This window comes from Eumetopias jubatus, unplaced genomic scaffold (genome assembly GCF_037043125.1).
Source record: "Eumetopias jubatus isolate StellerSeaLion01/CBP00866 unplaced genomic scaffold, mEumJub1_p1.0 scaffold_4, whole genome shotgun sequence".
Taxonomy (NCBI): Eukaryota; Metazoa; Chordata; class Mammalia; order Carnivora; family Otariidae; genus Eumetopias; species Eumetopias jubatus.
In genome coordinates, this window is record NW_028274810.1 from 49,488,917 (window position 1) to 49,514,294 (window position 25,378).

General features: G+C 35.4%; 1 protein-coding gene and 1 non-coding gene across 10 annotated transcripts in view; one reads left to right on the forward strand and one right to left on the reverse strand.

The window, feature by feature from the left end:
* Positions 1 to 1,087: 1,087 nt before the first annotated feature.
* Positions 1,088 to 25,378, reverse strand: part of SRSF11 (serine and arginine rich splicing factor 11) — a 43,504-nt gene continuing 19,213 nt past the window's right edge. For 3 of the 9 annotated variants that reach the window (XM_088022391.1, XM_088022392.1, XM_088022393.1), the window contains exons 3-13: positions 24,734 to 24,867; positions 20,859 to 20,968; positions 18,657 to 18,749; positions 17,898 to 17,947; positions 16,390 to 16,517; positions 14,513 to 14,594; positions 9,972 to 10,103; positions 7,068 to 7,157; positions 3,144 to 3,260; positions 2,583 to 2,742; positions 1,088 to 2,477 (exon numbers count right to left, since the gene is read on the reverse strand). In XM_088022391.1, the coding sequence (XP_087878517.1) occupies positions 2,280 to 2,477; positions 2,583 to 2,742; positions 3,144 to 3,260; positions 7,068 to 7,157; positions 9,972 to 10,103; positions 14,513 to 14,594; positions 16,390 to 16,517; positions 17,898 to 17,947; positions 18,657 to 18,749; positions 20,859 to 20,968; positions 24,734 to 24,867 (1,294 nt within the window). In that variant the 3' untranslated portion in view covers positions 1,088 to 2,279. The remainder of the gene's footprint in view (positions 2,478 to 2,582; positions 2,743 to 3,143; positions 3,261 to 7,067; positions 7,158 to 9,971; positions 10,104 to 14,512; positions 14,595 to 16,389; positions 16,518 to 17,897; positions 17,948 to 18,656; positions 18,750 to 20,858; positions 20,969 to 24,733; positions 24,868 to 25,378) is intronic. The other 6 variants (XM_028102422.2, XM_028102424.2, XM_088022390.1 and 3 more) reach the window with 6 other exon arrangements.
* On the forward strand, positions 13,792 to 13,931 carry LOC114208516 (U4 spliceosomal RNA). Its single transcript, XR_003609031.1, has one exon. It is a non-coding gene; the product is annotated as a U4 spliceosomal RNA (small nuclear RNA).

Consider the following 25,378-nt stretch of genomic DNA (forward strand, 5'->3'; position numbering starts at 1 on the left):
ACATTTTTCTAACAAAACCACTTTTATTTTTTAATCATTTTTACTACCAAATACAGAACAAAACTCAAGTGTGGAGGCAGTATTCACTTGATTTTAACTGATTATGTGTTAAAGGTTTGTGTCCCAGTGCAACCCTACCTTTGTGCATAAAATGTTCACTGAAAAATAACCTAAAGGTGGATTCCCTTCGATGTTAACATCTTAAGTCGGTGACATTTTAAAGCCAAAAATTTAACTGCTTTTGGAAAGTTAGTATATTTGTATGCAGCGATTACAAGTGAGGGAATAGGTTTTAATAGTAGGTTTAACCATATGAAACTGCCAATATTTTTACTAGTTTTTTCACTTAAAAAAATGGCAGTGTCATATGGTTCAACCTTTATCTACCAAAAAAGTTTCCAAAAGTTTAAACAAATGTCATTTGTGTTCAATTTTGTGTTTAAAAAAATGCAATGATTAATAGAGGACTATTACTAGAACTTCTTACTCACTATAGACAAAATTCCTTTTGATAAAATCTTTAAAAAGTTACTACAAACTGTAAAAACAATGCTGCTTTTCTATATGGCATTTCAACTTTTAAAAGTTAAAAAAAATTATACTCAAACTTGCATAAAACCTACAATTCCAAGTCTCATTTTCCCCATAGTGCCAGCCACTCAAACACTACTCAAGAATATTTCATAAATGAATAAATATACTATTTAGTACTGTACAGTAGATACATACCATGGACAGTTTCTATTACTATTCCAGAAAAGGCAAATATTTATATTTCACTGAAAATATTAATTTACCAGGTATAGGTGGGATCATTTATCCTAAAGTTCACTGCTTTACTCAACCCAATTCCTATACCCAGAATATGTGAAATAAAATTACACTAAAACTGCTTTAGATAGAAATAAAGCCAACTTTGACAATTCTGATGGCAACTAATTGCTACAGTGATGGATTTCATCTTATTACTATACTTAAGTATGTGGATTGAAAGGGGAAAGATCTTGATTTGTAAAATGAATGAGGTAAATGTCATACATTCAATAGTGTAAATAAATACAAATACAGTTTTACAGGAACATGAACATAAGTTTAAGGGTTTTATTATCAAAGTCTTGTAAAACAATTTCAGAAACTGTACATCAACATGGCACAGACTGTAGCCTACTTTTGTTTATACTGCACAAAAGTGAAGCTTGAAACTCCTGTAACTAAGAAAACAGTTGCCTAACTACTTTGTATTTAACATGGAATCACTGTGTGCATAAGATTACTACTGCAGTAACAGTAACACAAATTTATTGGTTTTATACAACTTGAGATCAAATAAAAAGTACATTATCAAGTAGATTTGTCTTATTTTAAAAGCATATGAAGGTCAATTTAAAATGCACTACCCCTTTTCCAACACTGAGATTAAAACAAATTAATAAAAGAGTGGAAAATTGAAAATCAGGACGAGAGATAACTTTCTTTTACAGATGGACTCAGGATAGGCAGAAGCTTTCACTGATGTAGATGTGGAATAAATTATTTCAGGAAAAAAAATTCCCAAACACCTTATGAAAAAGTATACAACTCTACTTCAAAATACGCTATTTACTCACTGCCAAAGACAGTTTCATTTGAAATCTTGTTTCTGTAATTAAAGCCTAATCAGCCATCAAAAAAGGTTAGTGCATATATAACCTTTCAAAGTTAAACAAAAGCCACAAAAATTTAGCCACAAGGCTTAAAGGATTATCTATTTCAAATGTTCATTTTCAGATGTAACTATAAGAATGTTAATCTGTCATGTCAACAAACAAGACCGTAAGTGGGTCCATCATGTTGGAGGATTTTAATGACATTTAGGATATTCCTGCCACAATTAACATGCAATCAGTGCATTCCCTACATGGCTCTATTACGGCAATGAATCAAATTCTAGAAATACTATAAGTGAACTTACTTAATAAAGGAGATCATACAACATAAACAATCCATGCCTGCTGTAGATGCATGCAGCTTTTCATTTTTGTTATGAAGCAGCACCAGAATAGTAAAACTGCTTGGTTACTCAATCAGATTTCACCATGTCAAGACCTGGTTACTCATGTATCATTTTCTAAAAGCTTTTGGATGTAAATAACTAATATCAAGATCAGGAGCTTTATAACCATTTATAACTCAAGAGCTGTATACATCCAGGTTTGAGATGAACAAATACAGCATTAAGAAATCACACAAAGGAATGACACTGATGCATGTATACAGTTGGACTCCCATGGGGGCAATATTCAGTCACTCATATCCATGTCCTCCTCATGATGATCATCCCCATTCACCTTAGATTCTCTTAGTGAATCACCAGTTCCCTTCTCCACAGAGCATTCTTTTGTTTTAGGGGAACCTGGCTCTGGCGGCTTCTTCTCCTCCTTCTTCTCTTTCTCGCTGTCATACCCTTGCTCCTCTTCATCGTAATCCCGTGTAACCTGCTTTGCCAAGGAGAATAAAGAAAGTAAACGTCTTCCCAGAAAAATCACTTCTTAACATTACCAGCACTACCCCAAATATCAAAGTAAATTAGTTTGTAAACATACTTTTACATCTTTATCACTCTCTGATTTTCTTTCCCGATCCTTTTCCTTATCTTTACTTTTCTTCTTCTTGCTTGTTGACCGTTCTCTTTCATCTCTGCTTCTTTCTTTGTCTTTATCTTTCTTTTTCTCCTTTTTATGTCTAGGATGACAGTAAAATATTCTCAAAAAAAAAAAAAAATGCTTTAAAGGAACCAGTCAAGAAGTGTCACCTGTGAGTATAGCAGTAAGTTTAAACTTGTTCAGACGCTGAGCCTGACCCAGTTCACATGACACAAACAACAGAGACCCGCTTCAAGACACCGGGTACAAGCTGTGCATTAGTGATACAGGCAAGAACACCGTAAGTGCTCACTCGTAACCAATCACAGTCTAAACTGCAGACAGTTTAGGTCTAAACACTTTTTATAATAACACAGTCTCAGGCAGAAAGGGAATATATCAGCATGTTCTTAGGCACTTTAATTCTTGAAAAGGAAGAAAAAGTCTAGGAGAGTTTTTAAAATAAAAACTGACAGCTTCTGAAATGTAAGAAGTACAGATCCATAGCACTAACATTCTTACCTCCTAGGAGACGGTGAGCGAGACAATTTCCTTTTAGGTGACCTAGGCTTTTTAGGAGATCTCGTGCCACTCCTACTTCGTCGTCGTCGCCTCTCTCTGGAACCACAAATGTGCAAGCTAGATTTTAAATTACAGTATTATCTAAAAAATGCAAACACATCACAGCAGATGTGTCTATTAAGGGAGCTCCACTAGGAACTCCTACAGAAGGATCTGATAATTAAAAATCCATTTTTGTTTGTTTGTTTAAAAGACTTGATTTTTAAATCATCTCTACACCCAACGTGGGGCTTGAACTTACAACCCTGAGATCAAGAGGTGCCTGCTCTTCTGACTAAGCCAACCAGGTGCCCCTGAAAGACCCATTTTCAAATACCGTTTTGAGCTGAAGACTCAAACGAATAATTTTTAACAAACTGTATGCTTTTACTTTCATGCCCTCAAGAAAACCCTAAATTGTGTCAATTCTTAAAGACAAACGTTCTGGGGCACCTGGGTGGCTCAGTCAGTTAAGCGTCTGCCTTCAGCTCAGGTCATGATCCCAGGGTCCTGGGATCAAGCCTAGGGCTCCCTGCTTCTCCCTCTCCCTCTGCCCTTCCTCCTGCTTGTGCTCTCTCTCTCAAATGAATAAATAAATAAAATCTTAAAAAAAAAAAAAGACTAAAGTTCTAACTCAGGAAGGAAAAACAGTCTGAAGTAAACTATTTCACAACTCAGTTTTAAATTCAAAAATTCAGTGGCCAGAACAGGTATAAGATAATAAGCCATGATACGAAAATCAACTGCTAAAAACAATCCAAAAAAATTACTTTTGTTAGGTAAAATTCAAGAAGTAGAGTTAGTAGTAACAGAGATCAAAATGACTCCCTATATTTCAACAAATGATGTTCCCTTCAACCGTGCTTTGAAAAATTAGTTTTAAGATGCATACAGCCTTCTCCTCTCTAAAATTGTGGCATTTTCTTTTTTTTTAAATATTCTGCTTCTGTCACTATTCTCAAAAATTTTAAGACTTGCAAGATGACCATTATTACAATTTAGGCACAAAGAAATAATTAAAAATAAAATCTCAGACTTTCAGTTGGATGAATGGGGTGGCTGGGTGATAAACCTTGGGGAGGGTATGTGCTATGGTGAGCACGGTGAATTGTGTAAGACTGTTGAATCACAGACCTGTACCTCTGAAACAAATAATACATTGTATGTTAAAAAAAAGAAGATAGTAGGAAGGGAAAAATGAAAGTGGGGAGATTGGAGGGGGAGATGAACCATGAGAGACTATGGACTCTGAGAAACAAACTGAGGGTTCTAGAGGGAAGGGGGGTGGGGGGATGGGTTAGCCTGGTGATGGGTATTAAAGAGGGCACGTTCTGCATGGAGCACTGGGTGTTATGCACAAACAATGAATCACAGAACACTACATCAGAAACTAATGATGTATGGTGATTAACATAATAAAAAAAATAAAGATGTAAAAAAAAAAACAAAAAAACTTTTTCTTTAACTCTTAACAGCCCTCTGTGACCTCCCTGACTTCCCCTGCCAGAAACATTACACACACAACTTTTCATTCATCAAATATTAAGTTTGTCACGTTTGTACAACGCATACTTTTTGCTACTGCTCTGTGTAACCAAAACTCGAAATACCCTAGATGAAAGAGATGTTTTATATATTTCTGTGTCCCTGTATAGACTGTAGCACAACTGCAAACACAGCAAGTATATAATAAAAACTTAAAAGAATATGCCTTAACTTAGGATAATCCAATAATTAAGTAGGGTAAAGTGCTTATAAGTAAGTACATTAAGTAAAGCAATAGCAAAAAAAATGCCTCTAGTTTTCAAGGTAAGAAAATATACGTTGCTCATCCCATCTTTTATGCCTCTGTGCTACCTATATATTCTGTAGACCTGGCTTGGCATTTCCTTAAGCACTCACATCTGGTTTTGTTTATTATTTTTACCTTTAAGAAACTATCACGCTGATAAGAAACGCAGACCCTTTAGCTATTCACAGCAACCACTGATCTATTTTCTCTTTAAAAGATTTACCTGTTCTGGACATTTCATATAAATGGAATCATACAATATGTGGTCTGGCTTTCATCTGCTGTAACGTTTTCAAGGCTCATCCATATTAGAGCATCTGTCAGTACACTTTCTTTTTATTGCTGAATAATATTCCACTGTATGAATATACCATTTTGTTTACCCATGTTAGTTAATGGACATTTGGGTTGACTTTGGGATTATCCTGACAATGTTGCTATGAACATTCATGTAGGAGTTGTTGTGTGGACATTGTGTTTTCACTTCTCTTGGGTATACCCCTAGGAGTGAAACTACCGTGTAAAGAAAATTTTTTTTTTTAAGATTTTATTTATTTATTTGGCAGAGAGAGACACAGCACAAGAGGGAACACAAGCAGGGGGAGTGGGCGAGGGAGAAGCAGGCCTCCCGCCGAGCAGGGAGCCCGATGCGGGGCTCGATCCCAGGTCCCTGGGATCATGACCTGAGCCGAAGGCAGACGCTCAACGACTGAGCCACACAGGCACCCCAAGAAGTTCTAACTTTTTAAGGAATTGCCAAATGGTTTTCCAAAGTATCTGCCCCATTTTACATTAATACCAGCAATGCAGAGTTTCAATTTCTCCACATCCTCACCAACCACTAGTTATCTTTTTTTTTTTTAAATATAACCATCCAAGTGGGTATGAAGCAGTTCTGATTTGCATTTCCTTCATGACTAATGCTAATGTCTTTTCATGAGCTTACTGGATACTTGCTTATCTTTGATGAAATGTCAATTCAGATTCTTTGCCCATTTTTATACTTGGTAATCTGATTCTTCCTATGTTTTAGATAACAAGTTCCTTACTAGCTTATATATAATTTGCAAATATCTTCTACCACTCCGGATTATCTTTACTTTCTTGACAGTGTTCTTTGAAACACACGCCTGTAGTACTGATGATCTCCAATTTATCTATTTCTCTCGTGTTGCTTATGCTTTTGGTGTCATTTAGGAAACCACTGCCAAATTCAAGGCCATAAAGATTTAATTCTATGTTTTCTTCTAGCAGGTTTTAGTTTTAGCTTTTATATTTAGGTCTTTCATCTACTGTATTATTTTTTACATACAGTGTGAGCCTCCTAGTAAATTTGAACATCAAGATTAAAGAATACTGCAGCAAGACATGTGTAAATGAGATTGGAAGAAAATGGAAGTAGCCATCCTTACTACTAGCATATGAATTCCACATTAAGAGTGAAAAATGTATTTTTTCTTTTTTTTTTAAAGATTTTTTATTTATTTATCAGAGAGAGAGAGACAGAGGCAGGCATAGGGAGAAGCAGGCTCCCGGCTCAGCAAGGAGCCCGATGTGGGACTCGATCCCAGGACCCTGGGATCATGACCCGAGCTGAAGGCAGACGCTTAACCAACTGAGCCACCCAGGCATGTATTTTCTATGGAGTAAAGTTGCAACATTGAATTTTCACTATGGCAGATTAAAAACACAATTACTAGTCTGAGAATGACACAAATTGGAACTTACATGGCCTCTCATTTTATCAATAAATGACTATATATGTGGATATTTTAAACATGACTTACTATAATAAAATGAATTTAATGCAGTAACTCAGCATACATTATTAGCCATTAAAACTTAACAAACAAACCAAATCAGGATGTGAAATATATATGGCAAACAAAAACTGACCTCTGTTGAATTCCATGTCATTTCAAATATAACACCATAAAATATTAAGTAAAAAGAACTTTATTCTTCCAAATTGCTTTTAAAAAACTTCAACACTGTAGTATGTATCTATGTACTGGAAAACATTTAATGCTCACGGCCTATTGATATTCTTGCAAAGTTATAAAAGGTGCCAAGAACTCATAATGCCACCTTACCTGCTTGCACTTCTGGAACGTCTGGCTGTGCTGTAACTTTTTGGTGGTGTTTTGGAACGTTTCTTTTCTTTGTCTTCTTTCTTTTTGTCTCTAATAAATGAACACAGTTTACGGATGCATTAGAAGAAATACAACAACTACAAATAAAAACAAAAGCACAATGAGATCTAATTCTTTTATTTTAAAGATTTTTATTTATTTGAGAGAATGACAGAGAGAGCATGAGGGGGGGAGGGTCAGAGGGAGAAGCAGACTCCCTGCTGAGCACGAAGCCCAATGTGGGACTCGATCCTGGGACTCCAGGATCATGACCTGAGCTGAAGGCAGTTGCTTAAAACCAACTGAGCCACCCAGGCACCTCTGATCTAATTCCATTCTTAAAATATGAATATTCTTATAGAAACTGTAATAGCTTAAGTGGCATATGTGTGGTAAGTAACTTTAAAAAAAATACCCATTTTCTAACTATTCCATATAAAACTTCTCTCCCATAGAGCAAAACAGACTATGTGAGGAAAAACTAATATAGGATATTGTCCAATTTCTTGGTATGTGTGGCAATAAACAAGATTTATTTATTTAAAAAATATTTTATTTGTCAGAGAGAGAGAGCACAAGCAGGGGGAGCAGCAAGAGGGAGAAGCAGGCTCCCTGCTGAGCAAGGAGCCCGATGTAGGATCCAATGCCAGGACCTTGGGATTATGACCTGAGCTGAAGGCGGATGCTTAACCAACTGAGCCACCCTGGCATCCCAACACCAATAGTTTAATAATTGTCTCCAGGCTCTTCAACACCCCTTCTTCTCTCAGCTGATTACCAATTTCCCCACCCACCATGACTCTGTGTCCTGTCAGGCCAGAACCCACAAAGCTTTACCAAATTTAATGATCACCATTACCAATATTCTTCGAAAGCACATACCCCATATGTTGTTAACCTTTACCATGGACCAAGTCAACCTCCTACTTTTCTTCCTGCTACATATTCTGTGCTATTCAATGCTATCAGAAAACTCTCCCATCACAATGGACTATTACTAGACATTCTTCAATTCTAAATCTTTTCACAGATTCTTGTAAATTTACTTTTATTTCCTACAGCATTTTTTCCTCCTAGATTACCATTCTCCCCAAGACTCTGGGCAAAAGGTAATCAATGTATTTGCTGAATGAGAAGTCCTTCACTCCCATAAACACATACATACCTATCCTCAACTATAACCGTAGAGACTGAAGTATCCCTCTTGTTTTTCTAAGCTAATCCCTATAGTTCAAATTTTTGATTACAGTAACAGTCCCTCATGGAGACTCAGTCATGTTTCCACAAATTGATCCTCTATCAGAAATCTTTTCAAAATACAAATTTGAAAAGATTAACTCCCGGTTCCATAACTTTTCCATCTCTTTCCATTTTTTCCTGGATCAGGTACAAATTCCTTAGTGGGAACAACACAGCCGTCTATGTGTCACCTGCTTCCTTACACTTGCTGACCTTATTTCCTAGCCCCCCCATACCAAAATACTTGCCATTCCAAGAATTTATGCTAACTTTGTAAACAACATTCTCTGCCTGAAATCATGCTCCTAACTGCAGTCAAGTCTATCAGAATTTCATACTCAGTCACTTCTCAATTATCTTCCAATACTACTAGCAATGACTCTTACTTGGTAATTACATTAACCCCTCTTGTATAAAAAAAAAGTTCCTTGAGGAATGCCCAATTCCTCTTTGTATGATATTCATTTCATTATGCAAGCTTGTTTGACTGGATTAAGATGACTCACCCTATAAAATATAGTAACTAAAAGCCTCATTACAGGCTGAATACTCAGTAAAGCTACCCCCAAACTTTTGTTCCCAGCTGAGCTGTATGTTCACTGAGAATAAACTGTTTTGGACTCCATCTGTCCTTATTAATTACATAAATATACAAATGCATAATGGATAGTATAAAATAAAAGGTCTGCTTCTAGGAAAAAAAAAAGCATTGTGAAACTATCCATGTGACAACTATAAATGAGAAAAAAAGAATAAAAATCTAGGCGCTTTTTTAAAAGTGATAGTTCTCTTGACACTGTAAAGGTGGTTCAAGTGAAAAAACAATGACTTGGTAAATGTTACTCAAGAGTACATATCAGGGGCGCCTGGGTGGCTCAGTCATTAAGCGTCTGCCTTCGACTTAGGTCATGATCCCAGGGTCCTGGGATCGAGCCCCACATCAGGCTCCCTGCTCCGCGGGAAGCCTGCTTCTCCCTCTCCCACTCCCCCTGCTTGTCTTCCCTCTCTGTCAAATAAACAAAATCCTAAAAAAAAAAAGACCACATATTAATTTAAAAGGGTTTGGCCCTATATGAAAAAGACTGACTACTGAATGAATGCATGTTTAAGTCAAAATACAATGTTAAGGTAACGATGTTTGTTTAGTGAATCCTCAACTTTAAACCTTCTACTCATTCCAAATCATGGGATAGGAGGCTAAGTATGGTTCAGTGTTTGCCATATAGTAATTCTTAATAAATGTTTATAAGGTGCTGATAATGCGATTTATAAAGGTGAATTAAGGCATGGTTGCCTGCCATCAACTCTTCAGCATACCATAAGGAATCCTAGTAGCACTACATCCTTAGGGCTGAGAGGAAAGAAGGAAATGAAAGAATGTAGTAGGACAGGTAAGAATTTTTACTACAAAGAAATCGTATCTCTGTTTTCAGCTATAAGGAGAAACCTTAAGTTTACAAAGGAGCCCAAGAAAACAAATGTCAGCCTCTTCAAACTTTAAATAGTTCCTTCTCGAATCTAGCCCTATCTCCTTTCACCAGCTCTTTTGTCATTAAGTAGCCCGTATTTAGGGTCTCGGCAACTCTAAAATTTGTCTTCCCACTCAATGTCAATGGTCTACTGTACCTGGTTTTTGATGTGCTCCTTGACCTTCTACCTCTCTCTCTGGAATGAGATCTTCTCCGTCTTGGACTTTTGGATCGTCGCCTACTCCTTGACTTAGAATGTGATCTCCTCCTTGATCTGCTTCTTGACCGCCTAATAGCAAAAGAAAGCCAATACACATATATAAAGGTAGAAAGACTAGCTCTGTGACTGTTTCACTTAGCATCAAACAAATGATTCAGACATACGGCTTAATCATCAATGAGTGGGGGTAATTTCCTATCAGTTGCTGTAAAACCACCTTTTTTTTTTTTTTGAAGGTTTTTATTATCTTAGGGAGCGAGAGCAACTGGGGGCGGGGGGGTGGGGAGAGAATCTCAAGCAGACCCTGTAGCCTGATACAGGGCTTAATTCCACAACCCTGAGATCATGACGTGAGCCAAAACCTAAAGTCAGATGCTCAACTGACTGAGCCACCCAGGTGCCCCTAAAACATCTTTGATACCCTAGAAATCAATACCTTCTAACACCTAGAATTTCTCACCTTTTAATCTCAACCTGTCAAAATAGTACTATGCCCTGACACTACAACTCTGAACCTGAAAATTGTACTACAGAATGAAGGAAAATTAAAAAGCACCTGATTCATTTGCATCATCTTCCACAACTATATAGAATTTTAGCATGTCTTCTGTGATTCCTCACTACTGCAGGCTAAATCTATTTATCAATTACCAAATACTTAATGTTTGCTTACTACATGCTTTACAAATACTTACTCTCATAAGCCTGTCAAGTAAGTACTATTATTCTCGTTTTATAAATGGAAACCACGTAGTGTGTTGTTGCTCTCTCTGATTTCTAATTGTTCTCTGAAATACTTTACTTCTTTGATTTACAACTTGAGAGAAATCTAAACAATTCAGCCCTATATATTATATATATATACACACACACACACACACACGTATATAAAACTCAGCACAAACTGCCTTTCACTCTCATTTCCCCTCAACATTATCACTACCTCTACATGATCATCTTTTTACTGTCATGTAACAGAAGTGTTTGTCTCTGCGCCCTCTCCCTACCTCTTCCCCCAATCCTATACACTTTCTCTTCCAGGTTGCACAATTAACTTTTTGATGTTGTCACTAATCCTTCTCTTCTTGTTATTTCATTCTCTTAAGAATAATTAAAAACAAACTGCATCCTCTGCTTAAGACTTTTATCATTTAACTTCTGGGACCATTCAACCTGTTTCTATGGAAAACTTCTAATACCGTCTAAAACTTCTTGTTGTTCACTTATTTAAGGTGCCCAGGGGATGGGACACTTTAGAAATGATGAAGATTTATGTCCAAATCTGTTAAAAGCAAGCAAATGGAGAGCATTCTCTGAGCCTATTACTTAAACAAAGAAAAATAATAGCACCTATATTACAAATATTATTTAAAATGAAATTTAAAAAAGTTCAGCTCAGTGCCTTAGTATAGGTGTATATATGAACTACCAATTCCTTTCTTTCCTCTTACTAATGTGCTAATATGGCTTCTGTTATCTCCTTCTCTAAAAACCACTGTTTCAAAACCCATTACTAGTGTCTTACTGAATTCAATAAACTTTCATTTTAATTATCTATTTTTGACATTTGGAAACTACTAAAACAATCCCTCTCAATAACATGTCTACAGCCTAGGAAACGTTCATGTAATGCTTACCTGCCTTTCTGTAAGCTTCACAAAAACGGGGATTAAATCTGTCTATCTTATTCAACACTATACTCTTGAGCAATTACTACAGTGCCTGACTCCAATAAAAGGTACTAATAGTATATTTTGGGTGATAGTAACTCTTTAAAATATCAGAATCATCACTTTCTTTTTAAGAGTTAAAAAGAATTCTGGAAAATAAAAATTGATTGTATTAGAATTAAGCACTACTCATCTTCTGAGGATTCTGGCTTTAAGAAAACTTTAAGTTGACAGCTAAACTGAGTTACTCATTTTTCCTACCTTTAATGTATACACAAAAAATAGAGATGTAGAAACAACAAATCATGAGCACATTCTTAGTTTCTTTCTAAACAAAATGATTAATATAAAATAGTTTCAAAAATCTGATAAGCAGGAGTACCACATCCATCTATTCACTATAAGGTCCTGGAACAGTTATTTTTTTAAGAGTGATGTGCTGCAGAGCTAGCTACTTTAACATATTTTCTAGTTTATATGGGCTCTTAAAAAATTCAGAAAAATATACGAAATTAATTAAGTTTGTTGAAAATAATTGTCATTTTACATGCCAAGATACTTAAGATACTACAACCCATAATAATTCTCTGTTAGGATGTATTATTACAAATGTCCAAAAACACTTTGTTCAAGGAAGTAATGTTTCACTGTTATTTCCCACTGGTTGTATTAAAGTAATTCAAATTAAAATCTGAGAACACTATGGTATACACAGAAAAAAGGACTTAGGTTCTCAAACTTTTTTAAGTGTGAAACTAAAACATAAGAGCATGGTCCTGGAAAATTAGGATTATAAGTAGTACCAATATTTCACATAAGAGTAAAATTTTAGCTGATCCTGAGCAAGCAAACAAAAAAGGAGTGCCTCGGGTACAGATGAAGATGTGGGAAAGAGCATTAGGCAGAAAGGAACGTTATGAGCAAAAACACAGATGCGTACAGAAAATGTACATTCAGGCAAACAGTACTGTAGTTAACTGTTTCTGAGTGGCAAATGACAAGCGTGGAAGGATAAACCAGGTTGAATAGTGAAGAAACCTGAATACCATTCTAAGGATTTATTTACCATATAGTTAAGGCCAATAAGGGTGCTCCTTAAAGTTTAAAAGGCTGTGACATGACCCACACTTGGTTTTTTGAAGGACATCTTTAGGAATGAGACAGGCTGGGGGAAGATGGGAGGTAGGGGGAAGAAAGAAAGAAAAAAAAAAAAGACAACCCTGTAACATTCTGCTATAGATTGAATTTTGTGTCCCTTCCAAAATCTTATGTGAAACCCAATTTCCAATGTAATGATACTGAGCTGGCACCTTTGGAGGTAATTAGGTCATGTGAGTGCAGCTTTCATTGTGATTAATGAAGTTATGAAAGAGATCTAAACCCCTCACCCATTCCATGTGAGGATATAGTGAAAAGACTTACAAACAAGGGTCCTCACTAAACACCTAATTTGCCAAGACCTCGACCTTGGATTTCCCAGCCTCCAGACCTGTGAGAAATTAATTTCTGTTGTTTGTAAGCCACAGATCCTATGGTATTCTATTATAGCAGCCAAGTGGACCAATGCAATGACCTGACTAATGAGATGAGTATGAAATGACTTGACAATGTCATGAGGTCCATAGGTCAAAATTATTTTCAAAAAACCAAGATATTATTTGCCCTTTTCACCGTGTTGACATTTGAACTAATAGTACAAAAGCAATAGTAGTGTGAACGGGTTAGCATCTTCCTAGCACAAATCAAAGCAGCAGGAACTAAATTGCCCTAGTAGTCACCTGTATTCTTCACTGGCATTTGCAGTATGCACTTGCAGTAAAAGAAAAAAAAAACAAAAAAACGCCATTTTCACTAAAGAGGTCTTTGATGAAGCAATAAAGACTATTAATTTTATTAAATCTGGTTCTTTGAATGCTATTAACGTAGTATTACTGAGTAGTAAATATTAAGTCTAGTCCCTTGAGCAATGTTCTGTGCAATGAATCATAAATCACTTCTCATATAAAGTTCAATGACTTGTTATTAAAGAACACAATCGTGTGATTGAGTTGTGAGCTTAACTAACTGCTTTCCCATGAAACATCTTTAGCTTTGTGCAGTGGCAGTATCGTAGCCAATGAGGTTTATCCGAGGCGCGATTATTGCTAATTGAAACATCTTTATTCGAAAAAACAAGTATGACAAACTATGGTTGTTCAGACTATGGTACTGGCAGACATTTTCTTGAAAAAATGCATGAAGCCTATCATCTCAAGAAAAACAAACTTGTTGCCAATGATAAGATCTGAGTTTTCAAGAGAAAATTAAATTTTAGAACACTTGAAACCACCACTGTGAACATAACAGATTCCTAATACTTAAAAGGGTTTTCAGATGAGATGTGTGTGATATTACCAAAAGAAAAGCAAGTTGTCATTCCAAATATTCATGCATTAGATGGGTAGGCTGCAGGCTGCATGATGACCTTTCAACTTAAAAGTCTCAAAGGTCTTGTGAAAAGTCAGAACTAGAATTCAAGTCGCAATTTTCCAGTCTAGTGTTCTTCCATAGTTCTAACGCAATTTAGTGCTCCAGTCCCAGTGCCTTCCTCCCACCCCCGGATTTTGGAGTTTTAAAGTACCGATCGTCTATTTAGCCCATTTTCTCCATGTATACACAAGTGAACTCACACACTCTGCTAATGGCAACAGTTACTAAGACACACTTTAGTCAAAAGCTAAGTAGGTTAACAGATGACAAGAAGGATGTGAGATACAGAAATTATCTTTGTCTAAGGTACAATTAACTACTAACAACAATCAATCTAACCTGTGCCTAGAAGATGAGGGAGTCCTCCTCCTCCTAGAACGTGATCTTGACCTTGAGTGCCTTCGTTTTTCTTCTTTCTTATCTGGATTTAAAAAAAAAAAGAATATGGACTTAGAAATCATCAAATAGATTATGCCCATTCAGGAGTTATTCTAAGAAATATTATCTTAATTTTCAGATTTTATGTAACATCCTTAAATGGTTTATGATTTTTTCTAGACTTTCGGTAGATCCGAATTAGACAACTGATTTTCAACTAACCGAAGGTTCCTTTGACTCTTTCATTTGTACCAGACTTGGAAGGCTGTGATGTACTGTCCATAAACAAGCTATGAAAAGGATTATCCTTCTCATTCTTTATAGGTTTCTAAATGAGGAGTCCCTTTTTCCATTCCTAGGTTCTACTTTCCCAAATATAGCTATAATTTACCCAGTTTAAAACTTTATTTTCATGTGTTATGTATTAATAACATTTCCCCAACCAGCACTTAACTGTAAGATAAATACATTTAATAGATTTATAATAAACAGAAATACAGACATTTTAAATTCTTGGTCCATTAAAATGTTTCTTCTTTACCACTTAAGTCTATGCTCCTCTGCTAAATAAATTCCTGTATGTTTATGTTAAAGTGGTTGATAAACAGGCTCCATATTTGGTCTTCAATTCCACAAAGTCATGATGCAATTCACTGTTCTCACTATACTCTGTGACAGAACTGGGTTTTAGTAAGCTAGCTCTCTTTCTTAATCTGTCTGAACATCCCTCTTCCTCTCCAATTTTCAACTGTGTAAGTTAGGAGACAGATCTAGATGATTTGACTCCCATTTCTTAGTTTTTAAATAATACAAAAGCAATTCCTTTAACTTGGGACTTAAGAGAAATAAAGATTGCATTCTTCACACATGACTATAATCAAAGAGACACTGAGTTCTTTCACATTTAGACCATTTCATTATCAGGAGTCAATTTATTGCAAATGTCAATATTAATAATAAATTAACAAAAATCTTGGCGGGGAGGGGAATTCATAAATAAAACACTTTTAGTATTTCCAGTTATTAGTTTTCAATGAAAACAAAAAGTTACAGCATGGTGTTCTAGCTTTGGGGTCACATACATCCAAGCGGTGTATCTAAAGCTCCTACTGCTTGCTTTGTTGGCCTTGGACTAATTAATTCTCTTGATTAAATAACAGACACAAAGCACTTAGAATTAATTTTTCCAATGTTACATGTATAATTATCTCCCTAATACTATACATACCTAAAACCTTCCCATTTTTTAAAAATAGGAATGAAAAATTAGTAAAACATTATTTAATCGGGGAAAAAATAATCCAGGACCAAACAACCAATCTATATAGGCAGACAATAGGATAACCATTCATTTCATCTCAAAAAGACAGTCTGCAAAGAACAAGGCACTATTTTTAGGTATTTACTTTTCTTTAAACAAATGTCGTAAGAGAAGCATCTTCAGTAGGTTCTCTAGGTCAAATAAAAGCTGAAATCAATTAGGCTATCCCAATATAGGCAAACATAAATCCAGGCACTACTATTAAGGAATGCATCATTCTTTGAGGGATGGGGTAGAGTGCCTTGTAGGATGTTTAGCTACATCCTGATCCTCTACCCGCTAGAGATGCAGTTGGTACCAGCACGAAAATTAAGTATCTCCAGATTTCAAATTATGTCCAGGTGACACGTTCCCTGCCCTGACCCAGGATCACTCTACTACATGCTCTTTTATCAGATTTTGGAAAATTAAAAAATGATTACAGTATTACTCAACATATTCCCAAACTTATGCAATAATCATTTTCATCAATAATCCTGTAATTTAAAGTTCAACACAACTGCCTAACATATTTTACCTGGTTCTATAGCAGCAGAAATTAGGGACTGTGCTTCTCGTACTCTCTTCATGGCTTCCTCTATTTCTTTACTAGAGGTATCTGATTTCAGACTTGGTGAAACAAGACCAGCAGCTACATGATTCAACCTGAAACAAAACCAAAAATTGAGAGCTGAAGTATTTAAAAATGCACAACAGTATTACAAATAAATGTGTTAATGTTTTATATATCATTTTAGTAAGATACTACTTGAAAAAAGGGGAGATTTCATGTTAATTTTGGTAAAACCATGTGTAGTATAGTATCCTTTTCAATATTTATAATCTGCATTTTAAAAGATTGAGAGACACCTGGAAAAAGAAAAATACCTATTATTTTGCTAAACATCCATTAACTTTCCATAAACACAAGTTGAGAAATGCTAGTACCTGGGAATATGCAGATGCTGAAGATTTTTGATTAACAAAACTTTTCCTTCATATGATTTAAAAGCTTTCTACAGCAGAATTAAAGAGTATTACTTGTAAGGTTGAAGATGGACAGAAAATGAGGCAGAGGCCAATGGCACACCAAAGTTACTCATGAAATTGCTGACTGGAAAGATGGACCTTCTAAAAGGTTTACAACATGTGAAAAAAAATTATAGACAACGAATATTAGTTAATTATTTATGGAGAAAGGGCAATGTAAACAAGAATGGGTTCAGAAGGAATTTCAACTGTACTGGTGTTATATTGCTGGGTGGTTGCTACATGCTAAGATCTTATCAGATAATTTTTAAGAAAAAAGGCACTAATTACTACAGTCAAATAATTCTGTTGTCCCTCCCCCCACACTCTCCCACTTATTTATAGTGAATATCACCAAGCAGAAAAAGCGTTAAGTTCAAATTTAATATAATACCAGGAAATTATGAAGTAAAATATCTCATGACTTTGTTATATATCAACTAGAGAACGTTACAGCACAAAGAGAACATTTCAAAGCACCTAAAAAAAGATGTTGGTATTATGTGACATGTACTAGTCTTTTGCTCTGGGATAGTGTTTCCTTCCCTTCTGTGTCCCTGACTCCTATTCATGCCCCAGGCTCAGCATCTCTGATCTTAAGTTCTCCTTGTAGTAAGTTCTCATAGCCCCAGTGTATTTCCTCTTATTGTATGCACACACTTTACTATATTTAAATAACGTCTCCATTTCTGACTAGAATATAAATGCTATGAAGGCACAAGCGTATAGTAGTACTCAGTATACATACATTTTTCAAATGAATCAACTAAAGAACATTTAGCTCTTTTCCTGTCATCCTGGCAGAACATATTCACAACTGTTCTGAAAGACTCAACTTATACTGAAACAAAACCCTTTAAAGATGGGCTTACCTCTGAATTTTTCTCGTTTCTAGAAAACAGAATTATGTATTGTATAACTTGAAATAACTTTCTTTTTTTAACTACCAAAGCGTAACTTCTCCATTCACATACTATATCCACATCACCCAATGGAAACACAGAAAAAAATCCTTACTTGGGATCAACAGTACTCATAAGCTTCAGCAACTGATCTGCAGCAAGAGACTGCAAAAACAAAAATTTAACAACAGTGAGAATACATAAAATAAATGACTATTTTATTTTCTCAGTATGTTGAAATGCCTTAGGACAATCAGGCCAACGTACAAAACGTAACATTATTTTAGGCACACTGATGACCAATAGAAACATAGTGCCAGTGAAATACATCATGTTAAGTTGAGCTGCTTTAGCAAGTTAAATATATTATTAGCTGAAAAGTCTAGGTTTTATAGAACAGCAACCTCTTGCTTGTTTTGAGACTTTCTGAGGAGGTAACATTTCAAAGAAATGTGTAAAACATAACTCCAAGTGTTCAGGCAGTATAATAAAATTTCCACAAAGTAAGGACTTCAGAAAAAAGTTTAGCCAAATAACAATGAGAGAAAACAAAAATTTCCGAGTAACAAGAAAACAAATTATGAACCTACACTCCCATCCTTTCATGATTATTTTTTCTGACTCCAAACATACTGATATATTGGCTTTCTGTGAAACTACTCTGAACTACATAAAACGAGAAATTCTTTAATGGTCAAGGGGCTAATAATGCAGTGGCCTTTTAAACTTCTCATTAACAAGTTTACATAAAAAAATTATTACTATACTGTAGCAATCAGTTATCTCCCATTCTGGAAATGCAAACTTAACAGTTAATAGAACGAATTCTTTAATCATAAAAATGAGCTCAAAGTTGAAGGGTATTCAGTTATACCTGAGAGTTCAAGTTTGCTCCAGGAAGCCCAAGTGCAGCAAGGGCAGGATCAAGAGTAGGAGCTCCCAAAGCAGCCAATGGAACAGCGCCAATCTGTGAAATTTCAAATTTTATTTACTTAAAATTTAATTTCTATTCCTGAAATTATTTTTTCCTGTTTAAAAGACCTAAAATAACTAATTTAAGTCTGAGCTATGTGGGCTCTGTTGCAACTACTCAGCTATGTATGCTACTGTAGCTTGAAAACAAAGATAATACTAAATGAACAAGTGGGCATGGTTGTCAAATCAAAATTAACAAAAACGGGGATCTGGACCAAGGGCTGTAGTTTGCCTACTACCCCTGCAATATACAATGGCCTCATTTCTCACTCATTACAGCACATTTATCCCTAAAACCAGAAATTAGAAAAACATAAAAAACTTTTATATATTCATGTGCCAACAATTTGTATTTGTTCCTTCTCAGCTCCAAAACCACTGTTCTTTGCCCCTTTTGTGATAATGAATGCAGCACCCTTATAAGCATTTCTCCCTCAACAGCTGGTGTGATGTCAAGCTTTATCTGTAGGGGGAGCCAGAAGGACACTGGAAGGGGTTTCTCTTCGTCGTTTCTTTGTTCACTTTCTGATGGTTATTGCAGTGGGATGCAGTGCATTTCACCTCTTTATTTATTTGAAAGAGAGAGAGAGTGAGCTCGCGCGTCAGCATAAGCAGGGGGAACGGCAGGCAGAGGGAGAGGGAGAAGCAGGTTTCTCGCCGAGCAGGGAGCCTGATGCGGAACTTGATCCCAGGACCCTGGGATCATTACCTGAGCCAAAGACGGCCTCTTAATCGACTGAGCCACCCAGGCGCCCCTGGCTTTCACCTCTTTAATGAGTTTCAGTACCATCCTTTTGGGCAGCTTCTTACAAGTTCTGTGGGCACCCCAGAGAACTTCTGTACTATCCAGCCTTTTGAAGGAGATCTGAAACAGCCTTCAGGGGGAAGAGGAACCCCCTCATCTAATGTTTCCTGTGTTCTTTCTTCCTCAGATCTAGAAGTACTAGTTGCTTCCTATATCTGTGATTACTGTATATTCATTGGCGTTCCACTAAGTAATCTCCTATTACTAGTTAGTAATTCTTTATATTAAACTTTCCCTTAAGTTACTGTGTGTGGGTTTTTTTTGTCTCCTGCCTGACATAATTCTAATCAATAGTAGATACAAACCATGCAAAGTCCTATTGGAGGCAGTCTGACTTTCTCTGTAAGAACTGTGCTAAGAGTTCTTCTAGCTTCTAATAATATTTAGTGAGTAAAAGATAACAAACTTTCTGTACTTTAACTATAGTTTATGGAGTACAATTAAAATAGTGTCACTATAAAGTGTCTACCTTAGTTATTATACAATTTTATACACTGAAGGAATCAATCTACAAATTACCCAGATCCTCATAAGTAAAAAATGAGGATTTAAGTGACAAAGTCATACTCAAAAAAGATGGGAATTCTTGACTTCATCCTTTTTCTGACTTAATAGTTAAAATTATTCAGACAGGCAAAATGATATAATAGAAAAAAATGCTGTTATAAAATTCTAGTTGAGGCTTGCTGTTCGATATTATCCGTGAAACCACTCACTGACCAGTTACAATCTCTCTGAGTAAGAACACATGAAATTTAAAGAGCTTTTTAGTTCTAAAACAACATGCTTTTTACAGCATCCTATCAGGTTAGAAACATTACCTAGCAAAAATCTTCTCCAACTTTATTTCATCTTCCCCTTGTTAAAAATCTCCATTAAGAATTCATCTTTATTTCAAACCATGTACTTAATTCAAACCCCAAGAGCAAAAGATCAAAGGGCATTGAGAAAGAAAAAAAACAGTAAGTCTCAATTACACCTTTATTTTCTTTCTGGGTCCAAATGAACATACTATTTTTAACAGCATGTTCAACAGAAGTCTTATGCCTCATGAGATTCCAGCCCTACCCCCTCACCCGCCATCCACTGGTTCCTTATTTTGAGAGCTAGTAGAAAACGAAATACAACAGATTTATGATTTTCAGACTGTTCTTCAAATGCAAACTCCCAAGAGGCGTGGTATCACTCTGTGAACTCTACTCATTATAGCACTTAAAAAGCTCGAGTATGTTTAGGTTTATCCACAATTCTATGTTCCTTTCTATCCTTTAAGATTTCAAATGGAACGAGCAGTACCTGGGTAAGTGGGTTAGGGGTAGGCAGGAGTCCACCACCAGGCAGAAGACCTGCCACTGCATTAGCTGGTGCCAACAGAGACAAAGCCTTAGTCTCATCAGGAATAACTCCTGCAGAGAAACATCCTTGCATTAGAACACACTTTTTTGCAAGACAGAAAACACACAAAAACACCCAGAAAAAGTCTCCCTGATACACCACCTGAGTTTGTTGAAAGTACTTATGTTCGCTAAAATATAAAGCTTGACTTCTATGATTATTTATCATTAATTTTATGTCAGAATGAAACTTCAATGTGTGAAAATTTGTTTCCTTTTTCTCTACAAATGGTTAAGTTTCTAGAGTAAAAAAAAATAGCACAATACACACTACTTTTTTGTTAACACTGCCAAGATTTCATCACCTGTACTCGATTTTTAAGTCATGAACCAAACGTAAGCAAGCACAGTCGGTTCTCCAGGGGTGTGCTCTCAACTTTCAAAAGCTGTTTTATGAACAACGACTCGTGTCGGCTGCTTCACTATAAAGCACACAGAAAAATCAAGATACACAAGACAAAAAAAGTTTGATTTAGGGGTTAATAATATGGTACAGTTACTATGATTTTCTTTTACACCTACCATACAAATTTTGTAAAAATTAAGAGAAGAAAAGTATGTAAAGGAAATATTCTGTTGGAATCAAGCGTAGGGCTTTTGCTGACTCATGAAAATGAATATGAATGTTTCTGAAGGTCTCTGAATACACACAGGATGTGTGTGTGAAAGTGAGTGAGTAAGAGAGAGAGAGAATAGGTAAAACAACATGGCACATTCCTTACCTGTATAGTAAAATGCTTTATATTCCAACATGTGCCATGGCTAACCATACCAAAAATGCTGCTACATAGTGTCAGTTCAAAAGCTAACTTAGCCAAACTCCTAAAGCCAAAAACAACATGTATGTCTGTTTTTAAAGCCTAATCTGTGTATTCAGATAAAATCTAAGGGCCCTAAAACAAATATTTATGTAGACAATTTAAATTCTATCCAACAGCAAAAGCCCTATACAGATGGATTAATCTGTTAATGTGCCCAAGCCCCCAAAATGAGAGTTCAATAATACAATTAAACTACATATTTGCAAATACCAGTAGTATTTCTGTAATACATATTAAGAAACTGCATCTCATCATAAAACATACAATATGTACAGGGCACTTAAGAGAAACTGGATAAGCTGCAGAAGAAAACTGTTGGGTGGTATTTTCAGCAGGGCCTGGTATATAGTTCAGGCTGAACCAGGGAAAAGAACTGTAAAACACAACAACAAAAAAGAAAAACCACTGTTAAATAAAGGTAATGGTTCCTTCCACCTATACTGAGAAGTGCCGATAATATAAACAAATGTATACTACACAGCACTGTTATCTTGCTTGTGTCAGAGCTGTCATCAATTTAGATACCAAGAGTTATGGAGGGGTGGGGGAGAAGATCATTTAGATATAGGGCATTAATGCATCAATATTAACAAACCTACAAAGATTATGGGATAATTTTGCATGCAAAATTATGTCTCAAGAGGATAATATTAAGTATCAACATCTTACTCAAATTAGTGCATTTGCAACATTTCTGGCAAACTAAAATCCTCTTGAATTTATTGTGAGACACCTGATAGAAGATCTGCATCCATTAAAAAAAAAAAGTCATGCATCTGATCCTCTGATTTAAAAAAGACTATTTAAAAATAAAACTACAATTTAAAAATAGCAATGAGGCCCCTCACCAGTTAATTTTCATGCGTCAAGAGTATTTTTTTTACTGCTGCTTTGATAGAACCATGAAATACTGCATGAATGTGTAGAAATGAAAGAAAAAGAAACAGACAAAAGAAACAAACATTAACCAAGGAACCTAAATAACCCCCAAATCCATTACTATTAAGAGTTCCTTCCAAATCCAGCTATCTCGGTTTTACCAATTAAGACTATTCCTTACCGTAGACTTTGTGTCTATTGTTCTAAAACACTGACCAAGAGCCAACACCAAAGTGTAAGAGCTAAAACTAGGGTGAATGGTGACAAAGGGACTGAGTACATCAGTTATTTAGCGGTGGTAACATTAATACAGCATACCATACCAATAATCAAATAAACCAAAAACAGATTCTGGAACTAAATATTTCTGTAATTCTATATACATTCCTAAACATTTCATTTACAAAACAGATCTAGAAAGGATACTATAGTCTGAAAATACTTATGAAAGCCAGTTATATGATATACTGTATTATGTTCAGGACTTGGGAACTATGATACTTAGCCAATAAGAATTCTTTAAATTTAAAGCCTAACTAAAGTTCTGCACATTACTCACATGATTTGAACTCTGTTTCAAAAACTGTATTTTACTTATCCTAAATCTGAATTCTGTAAATTTTCTCTTGGTGGTAAGTCTTACCCTACAACAGGCACACTGATATAAAAGAAATTGCTTAATCAAAACACACTAACTCAAACGTTTATCAGCATATATATTTTAAAACCTTAAAATAGGGCTCACACACTTTAATATCACGGAGACAGATGTACTATTATTATATAGCATGCCTTAATCCATCTATGAATGCAATTTAATTTCTTTAGAAAACCACAAAGGCATTTTTCTAAGTTTTAAGGACTAGACATTTCACAACTTTTACAAGGCATGGTGTAAATGTTCACACTGGTATTCAAAGATCTGAGATAGCATCTAAAGTTAACAATATCAAAATTCTGCTTCCACTGACCAGTTCATTAAGGGGAAAGCATTTAAATTCTGGTCAGCATATATTTTAAATTATTAGCTTAAAATCCAGTAATTTTATATTCCAGTGATTTCTTTGATCAAAATTTATAGTTACCGAAAAGCAAATAAGGTAGCAGTACATTGGGAACAAACTAATTATAAAATATGTTTCAGAAAATTTTACAAAATGGAATTAATATAGTGCTGTCTTGTCACAGTGGCTTTTTTAGATCCAAAACCCTGCTCATTATTTTTCTGTCAAATTACTTTAACAGCCTAAAATGTAAAAAGAGAGAAAATGTAGTTAACAAATGGATGGTTACACCAGGAAAACACTTGGGGGACTTGAGTGCTTGCTGGCCTTTAGTTAATGTCTAGAATCCCCTGTAGCTGCAGAGGACCCACTGTTTTTCAGTCATCTGGAAGAGTTTTGCATTTGCCTTCTCCACTACAAAAATCACACACACAAATAACAGAGAGAAGAATTTATTATTTAGAGATATCTAGAAAATATAGCAAGAATGAACAAGAAAATCTGGCATAAAAACAAATCACCCAGTGCCCATCTGGCACCTAAGCTACAGAAAATCTTCAACTTTCATAAAAACCAAAATCATTGCAACCCTTGGTATACTGGAATTCAAGGTGGGATATTTTTTTAAAGTTATCTGTGAGAGGAAGCACGACATAAATAAAACTAACCTAGTCATTTATTCAAAACAGAAATAACATCATGCATTTATTTGAAGGCTTCTACATAAATGTGCATGGAGTGAACCATTCACCTTCAGGGCTTTTTCATAAAACTCAACATTAAATTAACTAAGTAGGTATATCTTAAGAAATTACAATTAGGGATATGGTTTTAACGAACTTAAAATGTTTTAAAAGAAGGCAAAAAATTAAATATCTTATAAAAACAGGTCTGATTTCTAATTTTTAGAATTAAAAAAATCTGCAAGTAAAAATATGGACTGCAGTATAACAAGGGTTTCAAAATGTTAATAGCTTAAATTTCTAACATGCTACTAACGCTCACTCTAAAACTATACTGAGGTAGATGGTCATCATAGGATGCCCTCATAGGTAGTTAAACAAAGCACAAACCTTCTGCATATGGTACGACTATCAAAGCTCTGTCAACGAATACAGTGTTTGTCAGATGCTGTGCCACAACTGCTGAGTCCGGGTCATGGAACTTAACAAAGCAGACACGGGATGAGACTGGCAAAGGTGAATCACTAAAAAGTAAGCAAACAACATAAAAAAAGAGAAAAAGAATATCAGCTATAACACAAACATATGACTCACAAACCAACACTTGCATTCCAAAAGTAAAATAGGCAGATAAAAATACATACCATATGTGTTACTTTAGTTCACCACTTAAAAAGAAAATGACATTTCAAATAAGGTACTGCCCACTGAACTCACAAATTGCATGGAGACAAAAACAATCACTATTTATAAACTTACAGTGTATCAAGTTAAGAACAGTTTGAAACCGTAATCTCAGAGTTTGAGCTGACCACAAACGTGTCAACATTTCTTCCAAAATACCAATACCAGCTATTTTTAGTTATAAGTAAAAATAATTAGTTTTGGTTTAGAAAACTTTCCACTATTGGTAACTTTTCAGAGTAAGAAACAAAGAATTTCTACTTCAGGGATAAACGAATATTGCGGGAAGCACATCTATTTGACAATCAGTGCATTTTCTTGACCTGCTTACTAACTGCTGTCCTTTTCTAC